This window comes from Bos indicus x Bos taurus, chromosome 11 (assembly GCF_003369695.1).
Source record: "Bos indicus x Bos taurus breed Angus x Brahman F1 hybrid chromosome 11, Bos_hybrid_MaternalHap_v2.0, whole genome shotgun sequence".
In the NCBI taxonomy this organism is placed as follows: Eukaryota; Metazoa; Chordata; class Mammalia; order Artiodactyla; family Bovidae; genus Bos; species Bos indicus x Bos taurus.
The window spans coordinates 21,130,395-21,152,242 of NC_040086.1; the positions used below are offsets into that span (position 1 = coordinate 21,130,395).

Consider the following 21,848-nt stretch of genomic DNA (forward strand, 5'->3'; position numbering starts at 1 on the left):
AACAGAAAACATCTTAACTAATATCATTCCTTTGCACATACATTTTTTATAAAATTATGCAGCATATGTAATTTTTTATAATTTGCTTTATTTCCTTATTAAAATCAAACTGGCATTTCCCCAAAATTAAACATTTTCCTACAACTTAATTTTTAAATTTTAAACACAGAAGGACTAGAATTTATTTCATTATTCACTATTTCACTAATCTCATTTTTGGAATTTAGACTTTTTAGAGACTCTTTTTAATATTTAAAAAAACAATGAATTCTAAAGTTTACCTTTACTCACAAAGTTTCTTTTCTTTTTTTCACTTGGCATATTTCATTATAAATTTTCACAAATCTAGGGAAATGGTAGAAACTTCTCTGTACTGAATATCCAACATATTACTGAGATTTTGAAAAGAACCACACATTTACACTCTCTCAACTGGGTACCAAAGGAGAAAATAGAAGAAACTAGGGTTTTTAACCACATAATTCCAACTTCTGAAAGAAATGTTATCCAAAATTCATCATTTCCCCTTTTTGTTTCAAAAAATTTTTAATATATAAAAATCTATAGCATTTATTAAGATTCACCAGTAACTGTTAACACCTGCCATACTTATATGCACACACACATTTATGCCCTTATTTCCTCTCTATATGCACACACATATGCATATATATATATATATATATATATATGCTCCCCTATATATACACATGCATGTTCTAAACCATCTGCATGTAAGCTGCTGACAGCATATTCACTCGTAAATACTTCTGCATGTTATTTCCTAAGAATAGAGACAAACTTTTATATAACCATAATACTATTATCACTCACAAGATACTAATGATCTCATCTAATATATCATTTAATTTTATATTGATATCATCATGTCACGGCAAACAAATGGAGAAACAAAGGAAACAGTGACAGATTTTATTTTCTTGGGTTCCAAAATCACTGCAAATGGTGACTGCAGCCACGAAATTAAAAGACGCTTGCTCCTTGGAAGAAAAGCTATGGCCAACCTAGACGGAATACTAAAAAGCAGAGATGTTACTTTGCCAACAAAGGTCCATCTAGTTAAAGCTATGGTTTTTCTAGTAGTCAGGCATGGATGTGAGAGCTGGACCCTAAAGAAAGCTGAACACTGAAGAATTGATGCTTTTGAACTGTGGTGTTGGGGAAGACTCTTCAGAGTCCCTTGAACTGCAAGGAGATCCACCCAGTCCATCCTAAAGGAGATCAGTCCTGAATATTCATTGGAAGGACTGATGCTGAAGTTGAAACTCTAATACTTTGGCCACCTGATGTGAAGAACTGACTCATTGGAAAAGACCTTGATGCTGGGAAAGACTGAAGGCAGGAGGAGAAGGGGATGACAGAGGATGAGATGGTTGAATGGCATCACTGACTCAATGGACATGAGTTTGAGCAAACTCCAGGAGATAGTGAAGGACAGGGCAGTCTGGCATGCTGCAGTCCATGGGGCATAAAAAGTTGAACACGCTTAGCGACTGGACAACAAGGTATATCTGAACATGAGATGACTGATATAAACAGATGTTTCTGCTTTCCTTGTCCCTTTCATGGTGGCAGCAGGGGTGATCTTTTGAGAAGGTGTCAGATATCTGACTTCACTTTAACTTTTCACTTTCATGCATTGGAGAAGGAAATGGCAATCCACTCCAGTGTTCTTGCCTGGAGAATCCCAGGGATGGCGGAGCCTGGACTGCCATCTATGGGGTTGCACAGGGTCGGACACGACTGAAGCGACTTAGCAGCAGCAGCAGATATCTGTGAGAATATATATCTGCCCCATAGAGAATTTCTGTATAATTCAATTCCATTATCTAAAATAGTTTTCTACCAAACAGCCCCAGGCTGAAGATTGACATAGTAACTAGACTAGCTATTCTGCAACTATCTTAAGACAACTTTGTCAACAACTGTGCTTTAATTTTCAAAGGTTATGTTAAAATCCCAATTCTTTTGATTACTCTGAAGAGTACACATTCCAAAGTATCCTTTTAAAAACTTGAATTTTGGGAATTCTCTGGCTGTCCAGTGGTTAGAACTCTGCATTTTCACTGCAGAAGGCCCAGGTTTGAGCTCTGGTAAGGGAACTAAGCCATACAGCAAGCCACACAGCTTGGCCAAAAACCAACTAAACAAACAGCCACACACAAAGAAAAAAATCCCTTGGTTTCATGTGCTTATTTTTCCTACAATAAATCATTTTAGTAACTAAATTTGATCCTGCTGACAGAAAACAGATGAATGCATTCCTAAGGATCAGGGAGGAGTTCATTGCAAAAGGGCATGGGCGAGTTTTGAAGAACTGCTGGTTACAGAGATGACTGCATTTGTCAAATTTTAGGGTGAGTTTTACTGAATGTAAATTACACTTCAATAAACATGATTTTTAAAACTTAAAACAAAATCCTTATACTGGCCTATAAGATTCTATACAGCATAGCCTGTCGAATCTAACTGCCTAACACTTCTTACCCATCCATGCTAGCCACATGGCTTCCTTGTCATTCCCTAAATCTTCTTAAAACTCCTGCCTCAGGAACTGTTCACTCGCTGTTCTGTCTCAAACGTTCTTCCCTCAGATAGAGTCATGGCTTACTCCTTCACTTTTTTCTTGTCCTGGCTCAAATGACACATCGAGAGAGAAGTCTTCTCTGATCACTCCACAGATAACAGTAAACACCAGCAATCCAGTTTGGCATTTTCTGTCCCTTTGTCCTTTATTTTCCTCCATAGTACTTACCACTTGACATATTATTACACCTTTGTCTACAGTTTTTATATCTCAAACCTCCTTCTATGAACACCAGGGCAATATTTTATTCATTGTTGTAATTCTGGTCACTAAAACACAGTCTGGCTCATAGTAGGCACTAAGTCAATATTTCCTGTGTGAATGAACATCTAAGACCCTAAGAACCTATAAACTAAGTGTTTTCAGAAAGAACGGAGCTGCATCTAACTTAGCAGTCAGGTTCTTAGGTCAGCAGCTAATGTGAAAATGTAGCTTTAAATTATTCTGGAAGATTTCTTAAAAAGGAATCAAGTTTGAGATTGATATATAATCTCTAAGTATGTCCAAAAATGACCATTTTGTTTAGAATGGAAAAAAATGTAGATTCTCCGGTTGCATACCAAGCAAAGTATTTGGTTATGGTAGAGACTATGTATAAGAAATATATATTTAAGAAATACACATTAATATCACCTACTCAGTGCATCAAGAAGCTTAAACTATATACAGCACTTAGACAATGAGACTGACAGGAATGAGCACCTTCCTCTCTCATTATCCTGTTCATGGTGGAGTTCAGATTCATTTAGTGGCAAGTTTAACTACTTAAATACCATTTGTTCTTCTTTTTCTTTTTTTCCTGAACGCATACAATTGAATTCATTTAAATTAAAAGCATGTCTGATGCAGTTAAACTTCAGCACTCACCTATATTTCTAACCAATATTTAGCTGGTAATTATTCCCACAAGAGTGTGTGTATGCCTGTGTATATATACATAACTCCAAAGAAGTCTCTCTATCTCTAAAAATTTAAGTAAATGGCTTAAAGTGCAATTAGAAAAACAATGAGAATTTTATATTTATACTGCATAACATGCAGTAGAAAATCTTTACTTTCATTAAACATGTATTAGAATTATCAGAATTTATGCAAAGTGCATCATGTGAAATGCTGGGCTGGATGAATCATAATCTGAAATCAAGATTGCCAGGAGAAATATCAACAACCTCAGATAGGCAGATGATATCACTATTAATGGCAGAAAGTGAAGAGGAACTAAAGAGCCTTTGGATGAGGGTGAAAGAGGAGAATGAAAAAGCTGGCTTGAAACTCAACATAAAAAAAGCTAAGATCATGGCATCTGGTCCCATCACTTCATGACAAATAGAAGGGCAAATAGTGGAAGCGGTGATAGATTTTATTTTCTTGGGCTCCAAAATCACTGAGGACTGAAAGTAAAAGACACTTGTTCCTTGGAAGGAAAGCTCTGACAAACATAGAGAGTGTATTAAAAAGCAGAGACGTTACTTTGTTGACGAAGGTGGTCATGTACAGATGTGAGCTTTGGATCATAAAGAAGGCTGAGTGCCAAAGAATTGATGCTTTCAAAATGTGGTGCTGGAGATAACTCTTGAGAGTCCCTTGGACGGTAAGGAGACCAAATCAGTCAATTCTAAAGGAAATCAACTTTCAATATTCATTAGAAGAACTGATGGTGAAGCTCTAATACTTGGCCACCTGATGTGAAGAGCTGACTCATTGGAAAAGACGCCAATGCTAGGTAAGACTGAAGGCAAAAGGAGAAGGGGGCAGCAAAGGATGAGATGGTTAGGTAGCATCACTGACTCAAAGGACATGAATTTGAGCAAACCCTGGGGGACAGTGGAGGACCGAAGAGCCTGGCATGCTGCAGTCCATGAGGTTGCCAAGAGTTGGACGTGACTGAAGTGACTGAACAACAACAAAACAGCATTCACTAATTAAAAGTTGACTATGAGAGAAGCCTGGGCATGATATCTATCTCTGGTCATCACATTAAGCTTCAGTAAATATTTGGTTGATCAGTTGGAAAATAGATAATTCATCAACTAAATGGAAGGGATATAGCCAGATCTCATTTGGGGACCTTCAAACTACAATGCCTAAAAATACTTAATATAATTTTCAATTACCCTACCATTTCCAATATTTACTTTTCTGTAATACTGATTACAATAACAATATTACACTCAATTTACAGTGTCATATGGAAGTTAAAGTTAAGTTCAGATTTCAATGCCCACCCTCTCCCAAAGGTGCTATTTACCATATGCTTTTAAAAAAATTCACAAAGCAGGGGACTGCAAGGCTTTAAAATAATAGGAAGAGTAACTTAGCCAGAATTACTTGGCATTTCCCCCCTTTGTCTTAACCATCTTTTGTCCCATACATCAGGAATTGACACTGTTTTCATATTTGAACATTCAATGAGTATAATAACCTGGATGAATGCCTTGATTCACTGAAGATACAAAAGTCATCGCCATCATCCCAGATTCTACTTGATGCCTTTCTGTTGCCACCAACACCACCGCCACTGCTGCCACTCCCATGAGATTTACTAGCATGGCTCCTGCCTCCTCTTCCTCCTCTGGAAGACCCTTTTCCACCTCCTTTCCCTGGCTTGCCTTTCCTTCTTACTGAAGAACTCATTTTCACCTGCAAGAGAAAAAAGTAATACATACATTATAAAACCAGATAAGTATAATAATCCTTTGTTAGTCAAAGTTAAGGATATAGCCCATTTTAAAGAAAAAAAAGGAAAACTCACTCAAAGGGCCAGTTTAGAAGAAGCATGAATAAACTGCTTCACAAAAGATTTAGAAGCACATCTCCCCAGACTAATATTTAATAAGTTTCTTTGACACAGTTTCTTAACCAGGAGGTGCATCAGAAACACATGGAGGAGTTTTCAAATCACACATGGGGTGTGTAGGGGTCCCATGCTACATTCTGATTTGGTTAGGTCTGGCACAGGGTTTAAAAACCCTAGAAGAAGAAGAAAGAAACAACCCTAGAAGAGATGTTTCATGTATTTCAATATATTATGTATTAATATATGATTTGATAAATAAAATTTATATTTACATATATATTTTTAGAAATAGCTCTGGCTAAGAGATTGTGCCTGGGGGGGAGTAAAAGTGTAAAACTCTTGTATGCAATCAAAGTTAAGATGCTATCAGCTTAAAGTAAAATGTTATAAGATGTCTTACATTAGCCTCACAACCAAAAAACAACCAAACAAAAACAACCAAACTAAAAATTACACATTAAAAATCTATAGTAAGACAGAAACTATAAAAGAATACAATTTAAAAAAAAATTCTATAGTAGATATACAAAAGATGAGGAGGAAAAAAAAAAATCAAAGCATACCACTATAGAAAATCATCAAATCATAAAGGAAGACAGCAAGAGAGAAAGAAAGAAACAAAAGATCTTAAAAATGCTCAGGAAACAACAATATGGCAGTAAGTCCTTACTTATCAATAATTACTTTAAATGTAAATGGACTAAATTCTCCCATCAAAATACATAAAATAGTTGAATGGATAAAAAAAATAAGACTCAACTACATGCAGCCTGCAAGAGAATAGCTTCAGCTGCAAAGACACACAGACTGAAAGTGAAGGGCTGTAAAAGATAGTAAATGCACGAGGAAACGAAAAGAGAGCAGGGGTAGCTATACTCAGACAAAATAGCCTTTAAGTCAAACACTCTAACAATAGACAAAGAAGATCATTATACAATGATAAAGGGGTCAATTCATCAAGAGAATCTAACAATTACAAATATTTATGCTCCCAATATCAGAGCATCTAAATATATAAAGCAAATATTAACATAATTGAGAGGAAGTAGCCAGCAATACAACAAGAATAGGAGACTTTAACATCACACTTTCAACAATGGTCTGATCATCCAGAAAGATAATCATCCAGTAAAAGAAAAATTCAACTTGAACTATAACAGACATACACAGAACATTCCATTCAAAGCCACATGAAATATTTTTCAGGATAGATCATGTGTTAGGCCACAAAACAAGTCTTGACAAATTTAAAAGACTGTGAACAAATCAAACATCTTTTCTGATAACAACGGTATGAAACTAGAAATCAATAAAAGAAGGAAAACTGGAAAATTCATAAATGTATGGAAATTAAATAACATGCTCCTGAACAACCAGTGGGTCAAAGACAAAATCAAAAGGAAATTTTAAAATATCCTCAAACAACTGAAAATAAAAACATAACATACCAAAAATTATGGGATGCAGCAAAAGGAGTTCTCTAAGAGGGAAGTTTATCACAATAAATGTCTATGTTAAGAAAAAGAAATGATCTCAAATAAACAACCTAGATTTACATCTTAAGGAACCAGAAATAAAGAACAAACTAAGCTCAAACTAAGTCAACTAACTACACCCAAACTAAGTCCAAAGTTAGTAGTATGCGTAACAGGAACACCAGAAGAATAGGAGAGAGAGAAAGAAAAGAACAGAAAAAAATATTTAAAGAAATAATGATAGAAGACTTATCAAATTTATTGAAAGACAATAACCTACACATACAGGAAGTTCTAAGGACTTCAAATAGGATAAACCCAGAGATCCATAAATAGACACAATATAAAAATGCTAAAAGTTAAAGACAAGAAGTCTTGCAAGCATTTAGAGAAAAACAACTTGTCACTTACAGATATAAACCCAGTAAGATCTGCTTTACAAAAAAATACTAATAGGAATTTGTTTAAGTTGAAGAAAGTGACCCTAGATGGTAATCTGAACTCACACACACAAAAAAAGGAGCACCAGTAAAGCTAACTATGTAAATATAAAATAAAATCAACCCCCCCCAAACCTACCAAACAGTGTACATCCATATTTTCTTCTTTCTTCACATAACTGATTTAAAAAGAAACCGTATAAAATAATATGTATATGATGTAATAGTGGGTTTGTGATATGCAAAAATGTAATGTATTTGCTATAACAGAACAAAGCAGGTTGGTGGGAGCACAGATGGACTGGGTTAATAAAATGACTACAGATGGTAAAGTAATAACTATAACAATGTACAGTTGGGGATGCAACCTAAGGTTTCATTGACAGATGAATGGATAAAGAAAACATGGTATATATACACAATGGAATATTAGTCATGCTATGCTATGCTAAGTCGCTTCAGTCGTGTCCGACTCTGTGTGACCCCATAGAGGGCAGCCACCAGGCTCCCCCGTCCCTGCGATTCTCCAGGCAAGAACACTGGAGTGGGTTGCCATTTCCTTCTCCAATGCATGAAAGTGAAAAGTGAAAGCAAAGTCGCTCAGTCGTGCCCGACTCTTCGCGACCCCATGGACTGCAGCCCACCAGGCTCCTCCATCCATGGGATTTTCCAGGCAAGAGTACTGGAGTGGGGTGCCATTGCCTTCTCCAATATTAGTCATAAGAAAGAATGAAATAATGCCATTAGCAACAATATGGATGGACCTAGAGATTATCATACTAAATGAAGTAACTCAAAGACAAATACCATATGCTATTGCTTACATGTGGAACCTTTACTGCAAAAAGGAGGGGAAAGGCATACAGCTATACGAAAGTAACATTTCTATATATTACCAAAATTGAGTTAGTATAAATGGGAAGTTGACTCTGATATGTTAAGAGGTATATGACAAATCCTGGAGCAGTCACTAAAAAGTAAACCAAAAATTCAAAAAATGTAGTGAAAAAAAATCACTAAAGAAATTAAAATACTGCATTAGGAAATATTTATTGAATAATTTAATGCAAAAGAAAACAGTAAAGTAGGAACAGTGAAACAAAATAGACATGAGACATATTGACAACTAAAAGTAGAATGGAAAAAATAAATCCCACTATACCAAGAACAATATTAAATGTGAATGGATTAAACAATCCAATCAAAATACAAATTATTAGTGAATAAAAACAAGATCCAAGTATATGCTGTCTATCACTTTACATTCAAAGATACAAATAAATGAAAAGTAAAAGGATGGAAAAAGAGAAATCATGCAAACAAACCACAAGAAAGCTGCAGCAACTACGCTGATATCAAACAAAATAGACTTTAAAGCAAAAAAAAAAAATCTTGTTAGTGATAAAGAAGAACATTTCATAAAGATAAGAGAGTCAGTCCATGAGAAAGATGCAACAATTATAAATATACTGTACCTAATAACAGAGCACCAAACACATCAACCAACAACTGACAGAAATGAACAGAGAAATACACAACATACAACAGCAGCAAACTGCAATGCCCACGTTCAGCTACGGTAAAAACACCCACACAGAAGGTGTTGAAGACTTGAAACACAGTAAAAACCAACTGGACCTAAGAGACATCTACAGAAAATTCTACCCAACAAAAAATATACATTTTTCGTATGTGGACAAGGAAAATTTTCCAGGATAGACAATATACTAGCCTATAAAACAAACTTTAATAAATTTAAAAAGACAAAAATTTAAAAAGTATGTTTTGCAACCAAACTAAAATGAAATTTGAAATCAAAAGCAGGGAAATAACTGGGAAACTCACAAACATGCAGCAATTGGACTAGGTCTCTTGATATTCCTTTCTTCAAAATCCTTTATAATTATACATATTTATTGTTTCTTTGATGTTTATCTCCCGACCCTCCCCCAGCCCCCAAAAGCTCTCTGAAGGCAAGGAGTATATTCATGTTGATTACTGCTGTTCCTCTAACAGTGTATGGCATATAACAGGAATTCAATATGTATTTGAGGAATAGCTGAGGGTTGAATAAATTACTGATATGAGAATGGAGAGCCATTCATTTATTTATTCATGCCACAAATATTTATTGAACACTTATTAAGTGCTAGATTCTAGGGATACAACAGCAAAGACAACAAAACTCTTGCCTCATGAAGCTCATCCTCTAGAAATTAAGATGACAATAAACAAATATACAATATTAATTAAGTGCTATGAAGGAAAAAAACTGAGTCTTTTTGCAGATAGAGTGGTCAGGTAAGAGTGGTCATCTTTCTGAGGTCATATTTGAGCAGACATGTGAACATGCAGAAAATGAGTCATGAGATATTTGTAAAAAGAACATTCTAAGCAGAAGCAATAGTAGGTGAAAAGGGTCCAAGTCCAGAATAACATCTTCAATGCAGTGAGCTGAACAGTGAGGAGTCTTGTGGGTCTGCAATGTAGTATGCAAAGGAGATGAGGTCAGAGAGCAGAGATGGCCATATAAGCCCTAGGAAGAACTTTGAATTTTACTCTAAATATAATAGAAAGTCAATAGAGGGCAAAGGCAAAAGCTTGGTATGACTGACTTCGGTTCTAACAATTACTCGAGCTGCTATGTGAAGAATAAAATGACTGTAGGGAGGTGAGGAGAACCAGGAGGCCAGTTAGGAGACTACTGTAATTGTGCAGGTAGGAGATGAAATGCAAAACTAAGCAAGTTGGACTGCGGAGGGAACAAGTACAGTTGAAAAGCAACCATAGAGTCTCAGTGCATTTTAATGGTAGATGAATTAGATGAAAGGTATAAGAAGTGTCTAGAATTACTGTAAAATCTGAGGTCCTAGCTTAACTAGGTGAATAGGGGTTCTGTGCTCAGCCATGTGATAAGAATGGGAATGTGAAGTGAAGTGAAGTGAAGTCGCTCAGTCGTGTCTGACTCTTTGCGACCCCATGGACTGTAACCTACCAGGCTCCTCCGTCCATGCAATGTTCTAGGCAAGAGTACTGGAGTGGGTTGCCATTTCCTTCTCCAGGGGATCTTCCTGACCCAGGGATCGAACCTGGGTCTCCCGCATGGCGGGCAAACGCTTTACCATCTGAGCCACCAGGGAATGGACAGGAAATGATAGGGAGTGTCACAAGTTCAGGATGGATGTTACACTGGAGATGCCTTCTAGACATTCAAATAGAAATGTGTAGAACACAGTTGGAAATATAAGTGGGCATGGAGGGGAAAGATTATTTCAGTTAATTCTGTAAAATTCCTAGAAGGTAAATATTATTTTCTGTATTTTACAGAGGAGGAAACTAGAGTACAGATAAATTACACAACTTGTCCAATGTCACTACTATAGAAGCAAACCCTGGAGCTAGGGTCTGAAATAATCCATTTGACTCCAAAGCTGAAATTCTCTCCCCCATACTTACCTTTTACCCCACAAACATGTACTTTGTATCTTCAATTCAAAATTTAATGTTAAGCCAGCCCTGCTTTGATTTGTGCCTGGGCCTTAATTTATAAAGGTGACTGAGTGCTGACACAGAGAGATTAATACCATCAAAAGAAAAAGTTTAACGTTACTTACAGCTCTCCTAAAAAGGAGAGGTCTGTCTGTTACCGTGGGCCACGCCAGGGAAGCACCTGTGTCAGGAGCAGGCAGAAAGGAGTAAGGAGAAGGCCACCCCGCATCCTTTCTTGGTTTTCCCATGGGAAAGAAGAGGCCAGGCAGGGAAACCAGCTTACCACTGGCTACTTTGAGTAACTCCCGCAGGCTCTAAGGTCTAGGGCTTGTCCCTAGTTGCCTGGTACTTGGCCCTGGACTGATTTAGGGCAGGTGAACTACAGGCTTGGTAGTTAGACAAAGGAGGTTGTTGGAGCTAAGGCAGGCAGGATTGGTTGGTTTGCATATGAAAGGCATGCTGTCAGATTAATCGTTAATTTGCTAGCCCGGGGAATGGCAGTTTTTCCCTGGTCGGGCAGGCCCCATAAGACGCCAAAACATCAGAAATCCATTTAGCCTGGGAAGATCTCAACTATCTTTATTCACCGTGGACACGAGAACCTAAGTTTGGCTCCCAGAAACAGAATCACCAAGCTGGGCGCTGAAAACTGACCACGAACCATTCCCCTCCCAGGCAAATCTCTGACTGACCCCATATATCCAGCTCCTTGCAGATACCCAGACCTGGTATCTTTCTTCCAGCATACACTGTAGCCAATTCTCTCCCCAAACAGCCACCAACTGGAGACGGAGCTAAGATACAGGAAACGAGCCCGAGGCCCTCCAATTCAACCCTTTATCTCGCAGAATTCAGCTCCCCGGCCTCAGCTGTACAACCCTCAGCTGTCGACCCAGGCCAGGCCTGGTCACAGGCCTAGGATCCTGCTGCTCCAGACTCACCGGCCCCTGCCAGACAGGCTGGATCCCACCGGGCCGGGAGGCTCCTCAGACCCTGCCCACTGCGGGAGAGGGTGACGGTGGAAAGGTCCGCACACTGACCACCAGGGAGACGCGCGGACCACGCACACGGACACACATCCCTCGTCCTCGGAAGGGGCGACCGTCCCGGGTTTGTGGCGCTGCTTCCCGGGCCACCTGTTCGGACGTGGCGCCCAGCGGCCAAGGGCCCTGTCTGGGCGCTGCCTCCCACCCGGACCTTACCTGGAGCGGCTCCGCAGCGGCCCAGCTACAGCGGTACAGCCCTGGCGCCTTCTGATTGGCTCAACCTCGGCCCCCCCCACCCCATATTCGCTTCCGGGTGAGAGGTGCCTGGTCGCCTAGCAACCGTGTCGCACCCGGCTCTGAAGTACGGCTTCCTTTCCTCCAGGCCACGGAGCTGGCGGCCCAGGGAGAATCGCAGAGTCCAGAAAATCTCTCCCGCAGCCCTGTGTCAAGTGAGTGCCCCATCCTCTCAACGTCTCTTAAGCAGAACTTGCAGAGAGCCCCAGGAGCGGGAATCTGGAGACCTGGGTTCTAGCTGTCATTTGGCCGTCGATTCGCTGTTGTGACACATTAGGCCAGTGCCAGCGTACTGCCAGTCTGCACCTCTTAGGTTCCCTTCTTCTAGCTCTAACATTCCGAAGTTTCGGGTGTGGAACCATTTAAGGGCAATTGACACAGACACACTACAGTAGGGATAGACCAAGAGCGTTGTGGGGGCTCTAGGGATAGACCAACACACCCACCCACCCACCCACACACACACACACACACTTTCACAATCTATGGTAAGGATAGACCAACACAGACACACACACACACACACACACACACACACACACACACACTTTCAATCTACAGTAAGGATAGACCAACACACACACAGACACACAGACACACTACAGTAGGGATAGACCAACATCCCCCCCCCACCCCCACACACACTTTCACAATCTATGGTAAGGATAGACCAACACAGACACACACACACACACACACACACACACACACACTACAGTAGGGATAGACCGAGAGTGGTGTGGGGGGTCCTAGAAGAGTCTGGGGATGAGGGGAAATATGAAAGGTTTGTCAGGTGATACCTCTGTTTTCCTTTATGCCTCTTTCTGGGAAAAATATTCAGCCTTGTATTCCAGTTCACTAATTTACTTTTCAACAGTTTTCATTCTGCTCTTCAGCCCTTCTAAGGTGGTATATTTCAACAGTTCAGTTTATTTCAGTCACTCAATTGTGTCTGACTCTTTGTGACCCCATGGACTGCAGCACGCCAGGCCTCCCTGTCCATCACCAACTCCCAGAGTTTACGCAAACTCATGTCCATTGAGTCAGTGATGCCATCCAGCCATCTCATCTTCTGTCCCCTTCTCCTCCTGCCTTCAATTTTTCCCAGCATCAGGGTCTTTTCAAATGAATCAGCTCTTCCCATCAGATGGCCAAAGTATTGGAGTTTCAGCTTCAACATCAGTCCTTTCAATGAACACTCAGGACTGATCTCCTTTAGGATGGATTGGTTGGATCTCCTCGCACTCCAAGGAACTCTCAAGAGTCTTCCCCAACACCACACTTCAAAAGCATCAATTCTTTGGCGCTCAGCTTTCTTTATAGTCCAGCTCTCACATCCATACATGACCACTGGAAAAACCATAGCCTTGACTAGATGTATCTTTATTGGCAAAGTAATGTTTCTGCTTTTTAATATGCTATCTAGGTTGGTCATAACTTCCCTTCCAAGGAGTAAGCGTCTTTTAATATCATGGCTGCAGTCACCATCTGCAGTGATTTTGGAGCCCAAAAAAATAAAGTTTCTCACTGTTGCCACTGTTTCCCCATTTATTTGCCATGAAGTGATGGGACCTGATGTCATGATCTTAGTTTTCTGAATGTTGAGCTTTAAACCAACTTTTTCACTCTCTTCTTTCACTTTCATCAGGAGGCTCTTTGGTTCTTCACTTTCTGCCATAAGGGTGGTATCATCTGCATAGCTGAGGTTTTTGATATTTCTCCCTGCAATCTTGATTCCAGCTTGTGTTTCATCCAGCCCAGTGTTTCTCATAATGTACTCTGCATATAAGTTAAATAAGCAGCGTTGACATACTCCTTTTCCTATTTGGAACCAATCTGTTGTTCCGTGTCCAGTTCTAACTGTTGCTTCCTGACCTGCATACAGATTTCTCAGGAGGCAGGTCAGGTGGTCTGGTATGCCCATCTCTTGAAGAATTTTCCATAGTGTATTGTGATCCACACAGTCAAAGGCTTTGGCATAGTCAATAAAGCAGAAATAAATGTTTTTTTGGAACTCTCTTACTTTTTCAATGATCCAGTGGATGTTGGCAATTTGATCTCTGGTTCCTCTGCCTTTTCTAAAACCAGCTTGAACATCTGGAAGTTCAAAGTTCATGTACTGTTGAAGCCTGGCTTGGAGAACTTTGGGCATTAGTTTACTAGCATGTGAGATGAGAGCAATTGTGCGGTAGTTTGAGCATTCTTTGGCATTGCCTTTCTTTGGGATTGGAATGAAAACTGACCTTTTCCAGTCCTGTGGTCACTGCTGAGTTTTCCCAATTTGCTGGCATATTGAGTGCGGCACTTTCACAGCATCATCTTTTAGGATTTGGAATAGCTCAACTGGAATTCCATCACCTCCACTAGCTTTGTTCATAGTGATGCTTCCTAAGGCCCACTTGACTTTGCATTCCAGGATGTCTGGCTCTAGGTGAGTGATCACACCACTGTGATTATCTGGGTCATGAAGATCTTTTTGTACAGTTCTTCTGTGTATTCTTGCCACCTCTTATTAATATCTTCTGCTTCTGTTAGGTCCATACCATTTCTGTCCTTTATTGATCCCATCTTTGCATGAAATGTTCTCTTGGTATCTCTGATTTTCTTGAAGAGGTCTCTAGTCTTCCCCGTTCTATTGTTTTCCTCTATTTCTTTGCACTGATCACTGAGGAAGGCTTTCTTATCTCTCCTTGCTATTCTTTGGAACTCTGCATTCAAATGGGTATATCTTTCCTTTTCGCCTTTGCTTTTTGCTTCTCTTCTTTTCACAATTAAATTATTCATTTCCTAAATTGTTAATTATTTTTCATAAGTTTCTACTCCTGTCTCGAGGCTGCTGGACTCTCCCTTTTTGATGATGTTTAAGTCTTCTGCCTATTTTGTTTATTAACTCTGTTTCCTCAGAGGAGATGAGCTTCCAGCCTTTCATAACTGGCACTCAGGTTAGTATTCCAGTTGAAAAGATCAGTTCTCTTGTCCCACTCATAGAGATTCTGACTCAGTAGTGTGGAGTATCGGAGAAGGCATTGGCAACCCACTCCAGTACTCTTGCCTGGAAAACCCCATGGACGGAGGAGCCTGGTAGGATGCAGTCCATGGGGTCGCTAAGAGTCAGACACGACTGAGTGACTTCCCTTTCACTTTTCACTTTCATGCATTGGAGAAGGAAATGGCAACCCACTCTAGTGTTCTTGCCTGGAGAATCCCAGGGATAGGGGAGCCTGGTGGGCTGCCCTCTATGGGGTCGCACAGAGTCGGACATGACTGAAGCGATGCAGCAGCAGCATTGTGGAGTAGGGCCTAGGAACTTGTAAAGCATCCTAAATGATTCTAGTGCATGGGCCACACTTTGAGTAACATTCTAATAGGCTGTTGTTCTAGAAGTTATAGTTTACTTATCATCTCCAATATATGTTTTCTTCAGTATTGGAAAAAATTAGTTTCTAAAGTTTTAATCCACTGAATGTCCCAGAGCTCTGAGGCATAGATTCCACTCCACCCCTGCCCCCCAGGCCTGTGGTTTTCTTTTTTCATTTTTAACCTGGTCTTCATTCCAATCTCATTCTGTTTAGACCCTACTCCTTCCCCCGCCTCTTCTCGCTTACTATCTTTTTTTTCTATTTCTTTCTACTGCCAATTCTGAGATTGCTCACTCTACCTTACCTCTGTGAAATAATCAATAGATCATATACCCAAGAGAAATAAAAACATATGCTCATACAAAAAATTATACATGAATGTTTATAGTAGCATTATTCATAACAGCCAAAACTGGAAACAACTCAACTGACCATCAACTGATGAATGGATAAATAAACAAAATGTGTTATTTTTGTACCATGGACTATTCAGCAATAAAAAGTGATAAAATACTAATACATGCTGCAACATGGATCAAACTTGAAGCTGAGTGAAAGAAGCTACTCACAAAGGACCACATATCGTATGATTCCATTTCTATGAACTGTCTGGATTATGCCAGTTCATAGAGACAGATGATAGATTATTGTTTGCTAGGGTCTGGGGATGGGGTTGGATAGGTTTTAGGGTAATAGAGAGCAACTGATAATATGTACAGGATTTCTTTTGAGGGTGATTAAAATATCCTAAAATTAGATTGTGACAGTTATACAACTTGAGTATGCAAAAACAAATGAATTTTGTATACTTTTAAAGAGTAATTTTTGTGGTATGTGAATTATATATTAATACAGCTGTTAAAATAAACAAATAAAAATAGATCATCTAGACAAAATTATTTCCCCAGAACCCTACACTCGACTATGAAAATGCCAAGTAAACATGAATATAAAGTGAGTATCTGGTTGGCTCTTAAAGCAAATTTGTTATAGGTCTTATAATATAAAAATGTTTAAGTTTGAGATTTCCCTGTGGTCCACTGATTAAGACTTCACCTTCCAATGCAGGGGATGTGGGTTTGATCCCTGGTTGGGAAGCTAAGATCCCACATGCCTCGTAGCCAAAAAACCAAAACATAGAACAGAAACAATATTGTAACAAATTCAATAAAGACTTTAAAAATTGTTCATATCAAAGAATAAAAAACTTTAAAAAATATGTTTATGTGATTTTTCTTAAATCTTTTAAAACAGCTCCAGAAGTATTTAAGATAAACTTTATATTTCCAAATGGAGACAAGTATGGTAAGCATACATTTCAATTACTTTTTCCTATATAGATTAAAATTAAATAGCTTAAGAGTGCAAAACTGAGACTGTCACACTTGATAAAAGTACTTTTGAGATATTAACTCCATTAAATAAAATCACACAGAAATACTGATGGAGAGAAAAAAAGATACTAATGGAGGAACAGATTTTAAATCTTTAACTCTAAAGTATAGACAGTGTGCCTTGGAAACCTATGGGAAGGCCATAGCCATATGTCAGTCTTCCAGGCCCTTGAGTCAATGATTTAAAGGTCCATGGAGCACCTCATCTCTGGTCTCATTAGTTTTAGTTATAGGAAAGCAGAGAGACCCACTGTGATGCAGTTTTGATTAAGCCTGAACATACTTTATTATTTAGCCAAACAGGGTTCTCGTTTATAATCTTCAGTATTTCTCTCTTACTTAGATGGGGACTGTATAAGAACATCTTCTGGAGTCATTGAGAGAAATGGAATAGGTATTCATACCACTCCTAATGGGATTGTCTACACAGGAAGCTGGAAAGATGACAAGGTATTATTATTGTTTTGAATATTGACAGTGGATAAGTAACTCTGTTGGTTAAATGATTCCTGGCATTTCACCATTTCAAAAAACACGTATGAGTAAGCCATGCAATAAAAATAACAAATTATTATATTTAATATATATGAATATAAGGAATAGTATGAAACTCATTCAGAGAGCTGTCATCATCTTTCTCATTTCCTATTCGTTAAACAAACTAAACTCATTACAGAATTTTCTCAATTAATCCTTATAGCAGCCTAATGAGTTCAATATCCTTAATATTGCTATTTTACAATTGAGGGAAATTAGGCTCAGATTCGGAGAAGGCAATGGCACCCCACTCCAGTACCTCTTGCTTGGAAAATCCCACGGACGGAGGAGCCTATTAGGCTGCAATCCATGGGGTCGCTAAGAGTCGGACACGACTGAGCGACTTCACTTTCACTTTTCACTTTCATGCATTGGAGAAGGAAATGGCAACCCACTCCAGTGTTCTTGCCTAGAGAATCCCAGGGACGGGGGAGCCTGGTGGGCTGCCGTCTATGGGGTCGCACAGAGTCGGACACGACTGAAGTGACAGCATAGCATAGGCTCAGATTTCTTGCCTAGCTAGTAAGTGATGAAAGAAAAATATGTTCTTGGGTCTGCTTGAATACAAATTTCTGTTCTTCACAACTTCTTTGTGCCATTTCTGGGCTAACTAAACTGGTTGGCCTTTAAGATTTTCGATATATTCAAGGTATCTTGAGGAGCCCTGTTATTATCATTATGGACCTGCAAGATGTTCAAGTGCCCCAGATCAGAAACACTGACTTTGTCAGCTTCACAGAGACAGACATAAAAAGGACAATGATAAAAATATTGTCTTATCATTGTGGAAATAAAGGGTGATGCAATGGTAGATTAAATAATAACTAAGTGGATGACAGACATATGTGTATACTTCTTAGAAATACACTAATGAAACTGAAGATTAGTTACTGAGGTCATTTCCTTTGTTACAAACAGATGAATGGTTTTGGAAGACTTGAGCATTTTTCAGGAGCAATATATGAAGGACACTTTAAGGACAATATGTTTCATGGACTGGGAACTTATACATTCCCAAATGGGGCAAAGTACACTGGAAATTTCAATGAAAACAGGTGAGTTTAAAATAAAAAGTCACTGTAGTCTAAAAGTTATTTTTCAGGCATATTTGCCTAAAAATTTAATGCTAAATTTCTTTTGTAATGTATTTAGTTAAAATATACTTACATTTTAGAAGAATTGTTGGGTTATCATTTTGGGGGAAAATGTTATGAGAGAGGCTAAGGCCATCATGAGCCTCCAAAACATATCATTCCTGCTGCTGCTGCTGCTAAGTCTCTTCAGTCATGTCCGACTCTGTGTGACCCCATAGACGGCAGCCCACCAGGCTCCCCTGTCCCTGGGATTCTCCAGGCAAGAACACTGGAGTAGGTTGCCATTTCCTTCTCCAATGCATGAAAGTGAAAAGTGAAAGTGAAGTTGCTCAGTTGTGTCCGACCCTCAGTGACCCCATGGACTGCAGCCTACCAGGCTCCTCCGTCCATGGGATTTTCCAGGCAAGAGTACTGAAGTGGGGTGCCATTGCCTTCTCCGATATCATTCCTAGTGATAATCTATTAGATTTTTTCATTTATTTTCTCTTGACTTCTTTATTCCTATGGAACTTTTTGCAGTCATATTAGAGAGGGAAAGTTTGTTGCAATTATTGAGAAAATTTAGGCCAAAAATTATTTTTGCTTGAAATATCTTGATAAGGTTTTTTTATAGTTTTAAATTTTATTTTATATTTTCTTCCAGTTTGAGATGTCATTCATATACAGCACTGTATAAATTCAAGGTATATAGCATAATGATTTGATTTACATATATCATCAAGTGATTACCACAATAAATTTCGTGAACATTCATCATCTCACATTGATATAAAGTAATAAAAAAAGAAAAATATTTTTTTCTTGTGATGAGAACTAAGGATTTACTCTCTTAACTTTTATAAATAACATACAAAAGTGTTAATTATATTTATCATCTTGTACATTACATTCCTAATACTTTATTTATCTTGTAACTGGAAATTTGCACCTTTTGACCACCTTCATCCAAATCTCCACCCCCACCCTCACACATCTTTATAAATTTAATCCTCACACCAGATATGTCATCCAGAGGTTTCGTGTTAATTTATAACTACCCCCTTATTATTTCCAGAATTAAAAATGCAACCTAATTGTTATGAAGTGGTTGATACATATTGAGGAGGGTAGAAAAGTGTTCACCTCTTCTGTTGCCAAGTCTGTGATGACAGCATATAAACTTTTCCCACTGATATTAATAAAGGGAGAAAACTCTAACCCATGGGATAAAGGTCTGTTTGGTTCTGTGAAGTGTATTTTCACCACTCCAAATAGTCCAGAAAACACCAGCATAGAGCATAGTATCTCAAACATAGTTGAAAATCAATAAACATCTGTTGAATAAATGAACTAAGTCAGATAACCAATATAAACTTTTCATTTTGTGACTGTTCTGGTTTTGTCTAAACTAAGCATATGTAATCCTAAAATCTTAGACGTAAAAATTTGTATAGTGACAATGTTTGTTGGAATAGTAGTATTTTTTTTTGTAGGATATAAAAACAGGATGTCAGATTTTAAATCAAAGTTTGAAAGCAGAATGATATAATTCTTCAGACATAGTATATAATATACTAAACAGTCTTATACCTGGACTGTAAATTTCTAGTCTTGTTAATGAACACATTTATTTTTTACTGTTGCAGGGTGGAAGGTGAAGGACAATATACTGATATCCAAGGACTAGAATGGTGTGGTAACTTTCATTTCACAGCTGCTCCAGGCCTGAGGCTAAAGCTCCATATGTAGATAGCCTACATTAAAGTTTTAATGTGGCAATTGCAGCTTTTACTTGTAAGGAAAACAACTAAATCTGTCATCTGAAATAACTCATACACTATCTATTTACTTTTGCCAATAAAACCATCACTCATTTACACCTTTTTGAACTTTCTTTTGATCATCTTATAATTAATTTAAAATAAATTATGTGGTACTTCCCTGGTAGTCCAGTGGTTAAAACTCCGTACTGGTACTGTAGGGGGCGCAGGTTTGATCCCTGGTCAGGGAACTAAGATAGCACATGCCAAAAAAAAGAAAAGAAAGAAAGAAAGAAAGAAATTATATGATTCAACTGAGAGTTTGTGTGTTCATTTTAATATAAACTATGCAGATCTTGACAAAGTCAGTTTCCAATCCTGTACCTGAATTTTGTCATCTTTAAAAAGTATCAGATCAGATCAGTCGCTCAGTCGTGTCCGACTCTTTGCGACCCCATGAATCGCAGCACGCCAGGCCTCCCTGTCCATCACCAACTCCCAGAGTTCACTGAGACTCACGTCCATCGAGTCAGTGATGCCATCCAGCCATTTCATCCTCTGTCGTCCCCTTCTCCTCCTGCCCCCAGTCCCTCCCAGCATCAGAGTCTTTTCCAATGAGTCAACTCTTCGCATGAGATGGTCAAAGTACTGGAGTTTCAGCTTTAGCATCATTCCTTCCAAAGAAATCCCAGGGCTCATCTCCTTCAGAATGGACTGGTTGGATCTCCTTGCAGTCCAAGGGACTCTCAAGAGTCTTCTCCAACACCATAGTTCAAAAGTATCAATTCTTCAGCACTCAGCCTTCTTCACAGTCCAACTCTCACATCCATACATGACCACAGGAAAAACCATAGCCTTGACTAGACGAACCTTTGTTGGCAAAGTAATGTCTCTGCTTTTGAATATGCTATCTAGGTTGGTCATAACTTTCCTTCCAAGGCTATGTCTTAAAGGAAACTATCAAGGAAATGAAAAAACCTTTCACAGAATAGGAGAAAATACTTGCAAAATCATATATCTGATAAAGGTTTAGTTTTCAGAATATATACAGAATTCATATATAAATATACAGAAATAAAAAGACAGCCCAATTTAAATATGGACAAAGGATTTGAATGGATATTTTTTCTAAGAAGATATACAAATGTCTGATAAACAAACAAAAAGATATTCAACATCGTTATTCTTTAGGGAAATACAAAGCAAACCCAAAATAAGATGCCATTTCAATCGCTAGGATGGCTATGTTAAAAAACACATAATAACAAAGATTGGTCTGGTGGGAATGATAAATGGTACAGCACTGTGGAAAACAGTTTCTCAAAAAGTTGAAATATAATTATCATATGTTCCAGCAATTCCTAAGCATGCACGTTAAGAGAATTGACTTATATACAAATGTTTATAACAGCATCATTCATATCAGCCCAATACTGAAAACCCAGATGTCCCTCAACTGCTAATGGGTAAATGTGATTTATCTCTACAGTGGAATATTTTTCAGCCACAGAAAGGAGTGAAGTACTGACATATGATATAGCATAAACCAGCCTTGAAAACATCGTACCAAGTGAAAGAAAGTGAAAGTGAAGTCGCTCAGTTGTGTCCGACTCTTTGCAACCCCGTAGACTGTAGC

The 21,848-nt window shown here is 38.5% G+C and overlaps 2 protein-coding genes across 7 annotated transcripts in view; one reads left to right on the top strand and one right to left on the bottom strand.

Annotated features, from left to right (window-relative positions):
- DHX57 (DExH-box helicase 57) overlaps positions 1-12,098 on the bottom strand; it is a 60,549-nt gene extending 48,451 nt beyond the window's left edge. For 3 of the 5 annotated variants that reach the window (XR_003513315.1, XM_027555064.1, XM_027555062.1), the window contains exons 1-2: positions 12,012-12,098; positions 5,031-5,248 (exon numbers count right to left, since the gene is read on the bottom strand). Coding sequence is in view for 3 of the 5 variants with exons in the window: in XM_027555064.1 (XP_027410865.1) it covers positions 5,031-5,242 (212 nt within the window). In the remaining 2 variants the exon portion in view is untranslated. Of the gene's footprint in view, positions 1-5,030; positions 5,249-11,750 lie in introns of all 5 variants that reach the window. The other 2 variants (XR_003513314.1, XM_027555063.1) reach the window with 1 other exon arrangement.
- MORN2 (MORN repeat containing 2) lies at positions 12,097-20,331 on the top strand. 2 transcript variants are annotated; one of them, XM_027555066.1, is made up of 5 exons: positions 12,097-12,244; positions 16,703-16,753; positions 17,186-17,292; positions 18,298-18,434; positions 20,099-20,331. In XM_027555066.1, exons 4-5 carry the CDS (start codon positions 18,298-18,300, stop codon positions 20,199-20,201), a joined length of 240 nt encoding a protein of 79 aa, XP_027410867.1. In that variant the 5' UTR covers positions 12,097-12,244; positions 16,703-16,753; positions 17,186-17,292; the 3' UTR covers positions 20,202-20,331. The 2 variants fall into 2 exon arrangements, with proteins under 2 accessions (XP_027410867.1, XP_027410866.1); XM_027555065.1 differs by lacking the exon at positions 16,703-16,753 and having other exon boundaries at positions 12,162-12,244.
- Positions 20,332-21,848: the final 1,517 nt, after the last annotated feature.

Coding starts and splice junctions, on each gene's coding strand:
- MORN2 (XM_027555066.1), top strand. CDS start 18,298: ATGAATGGTTTTGGAAGACTTGAGCATTTTTCAGGAGCAATATATGAA. Junction 18,435..20,098: donor GGAAATTTCAATGAAAACAG/GTGAGTTTAAAA, acceptor TTACTGTTGCAG/GGTGGAAGGTGAAGGACAAT.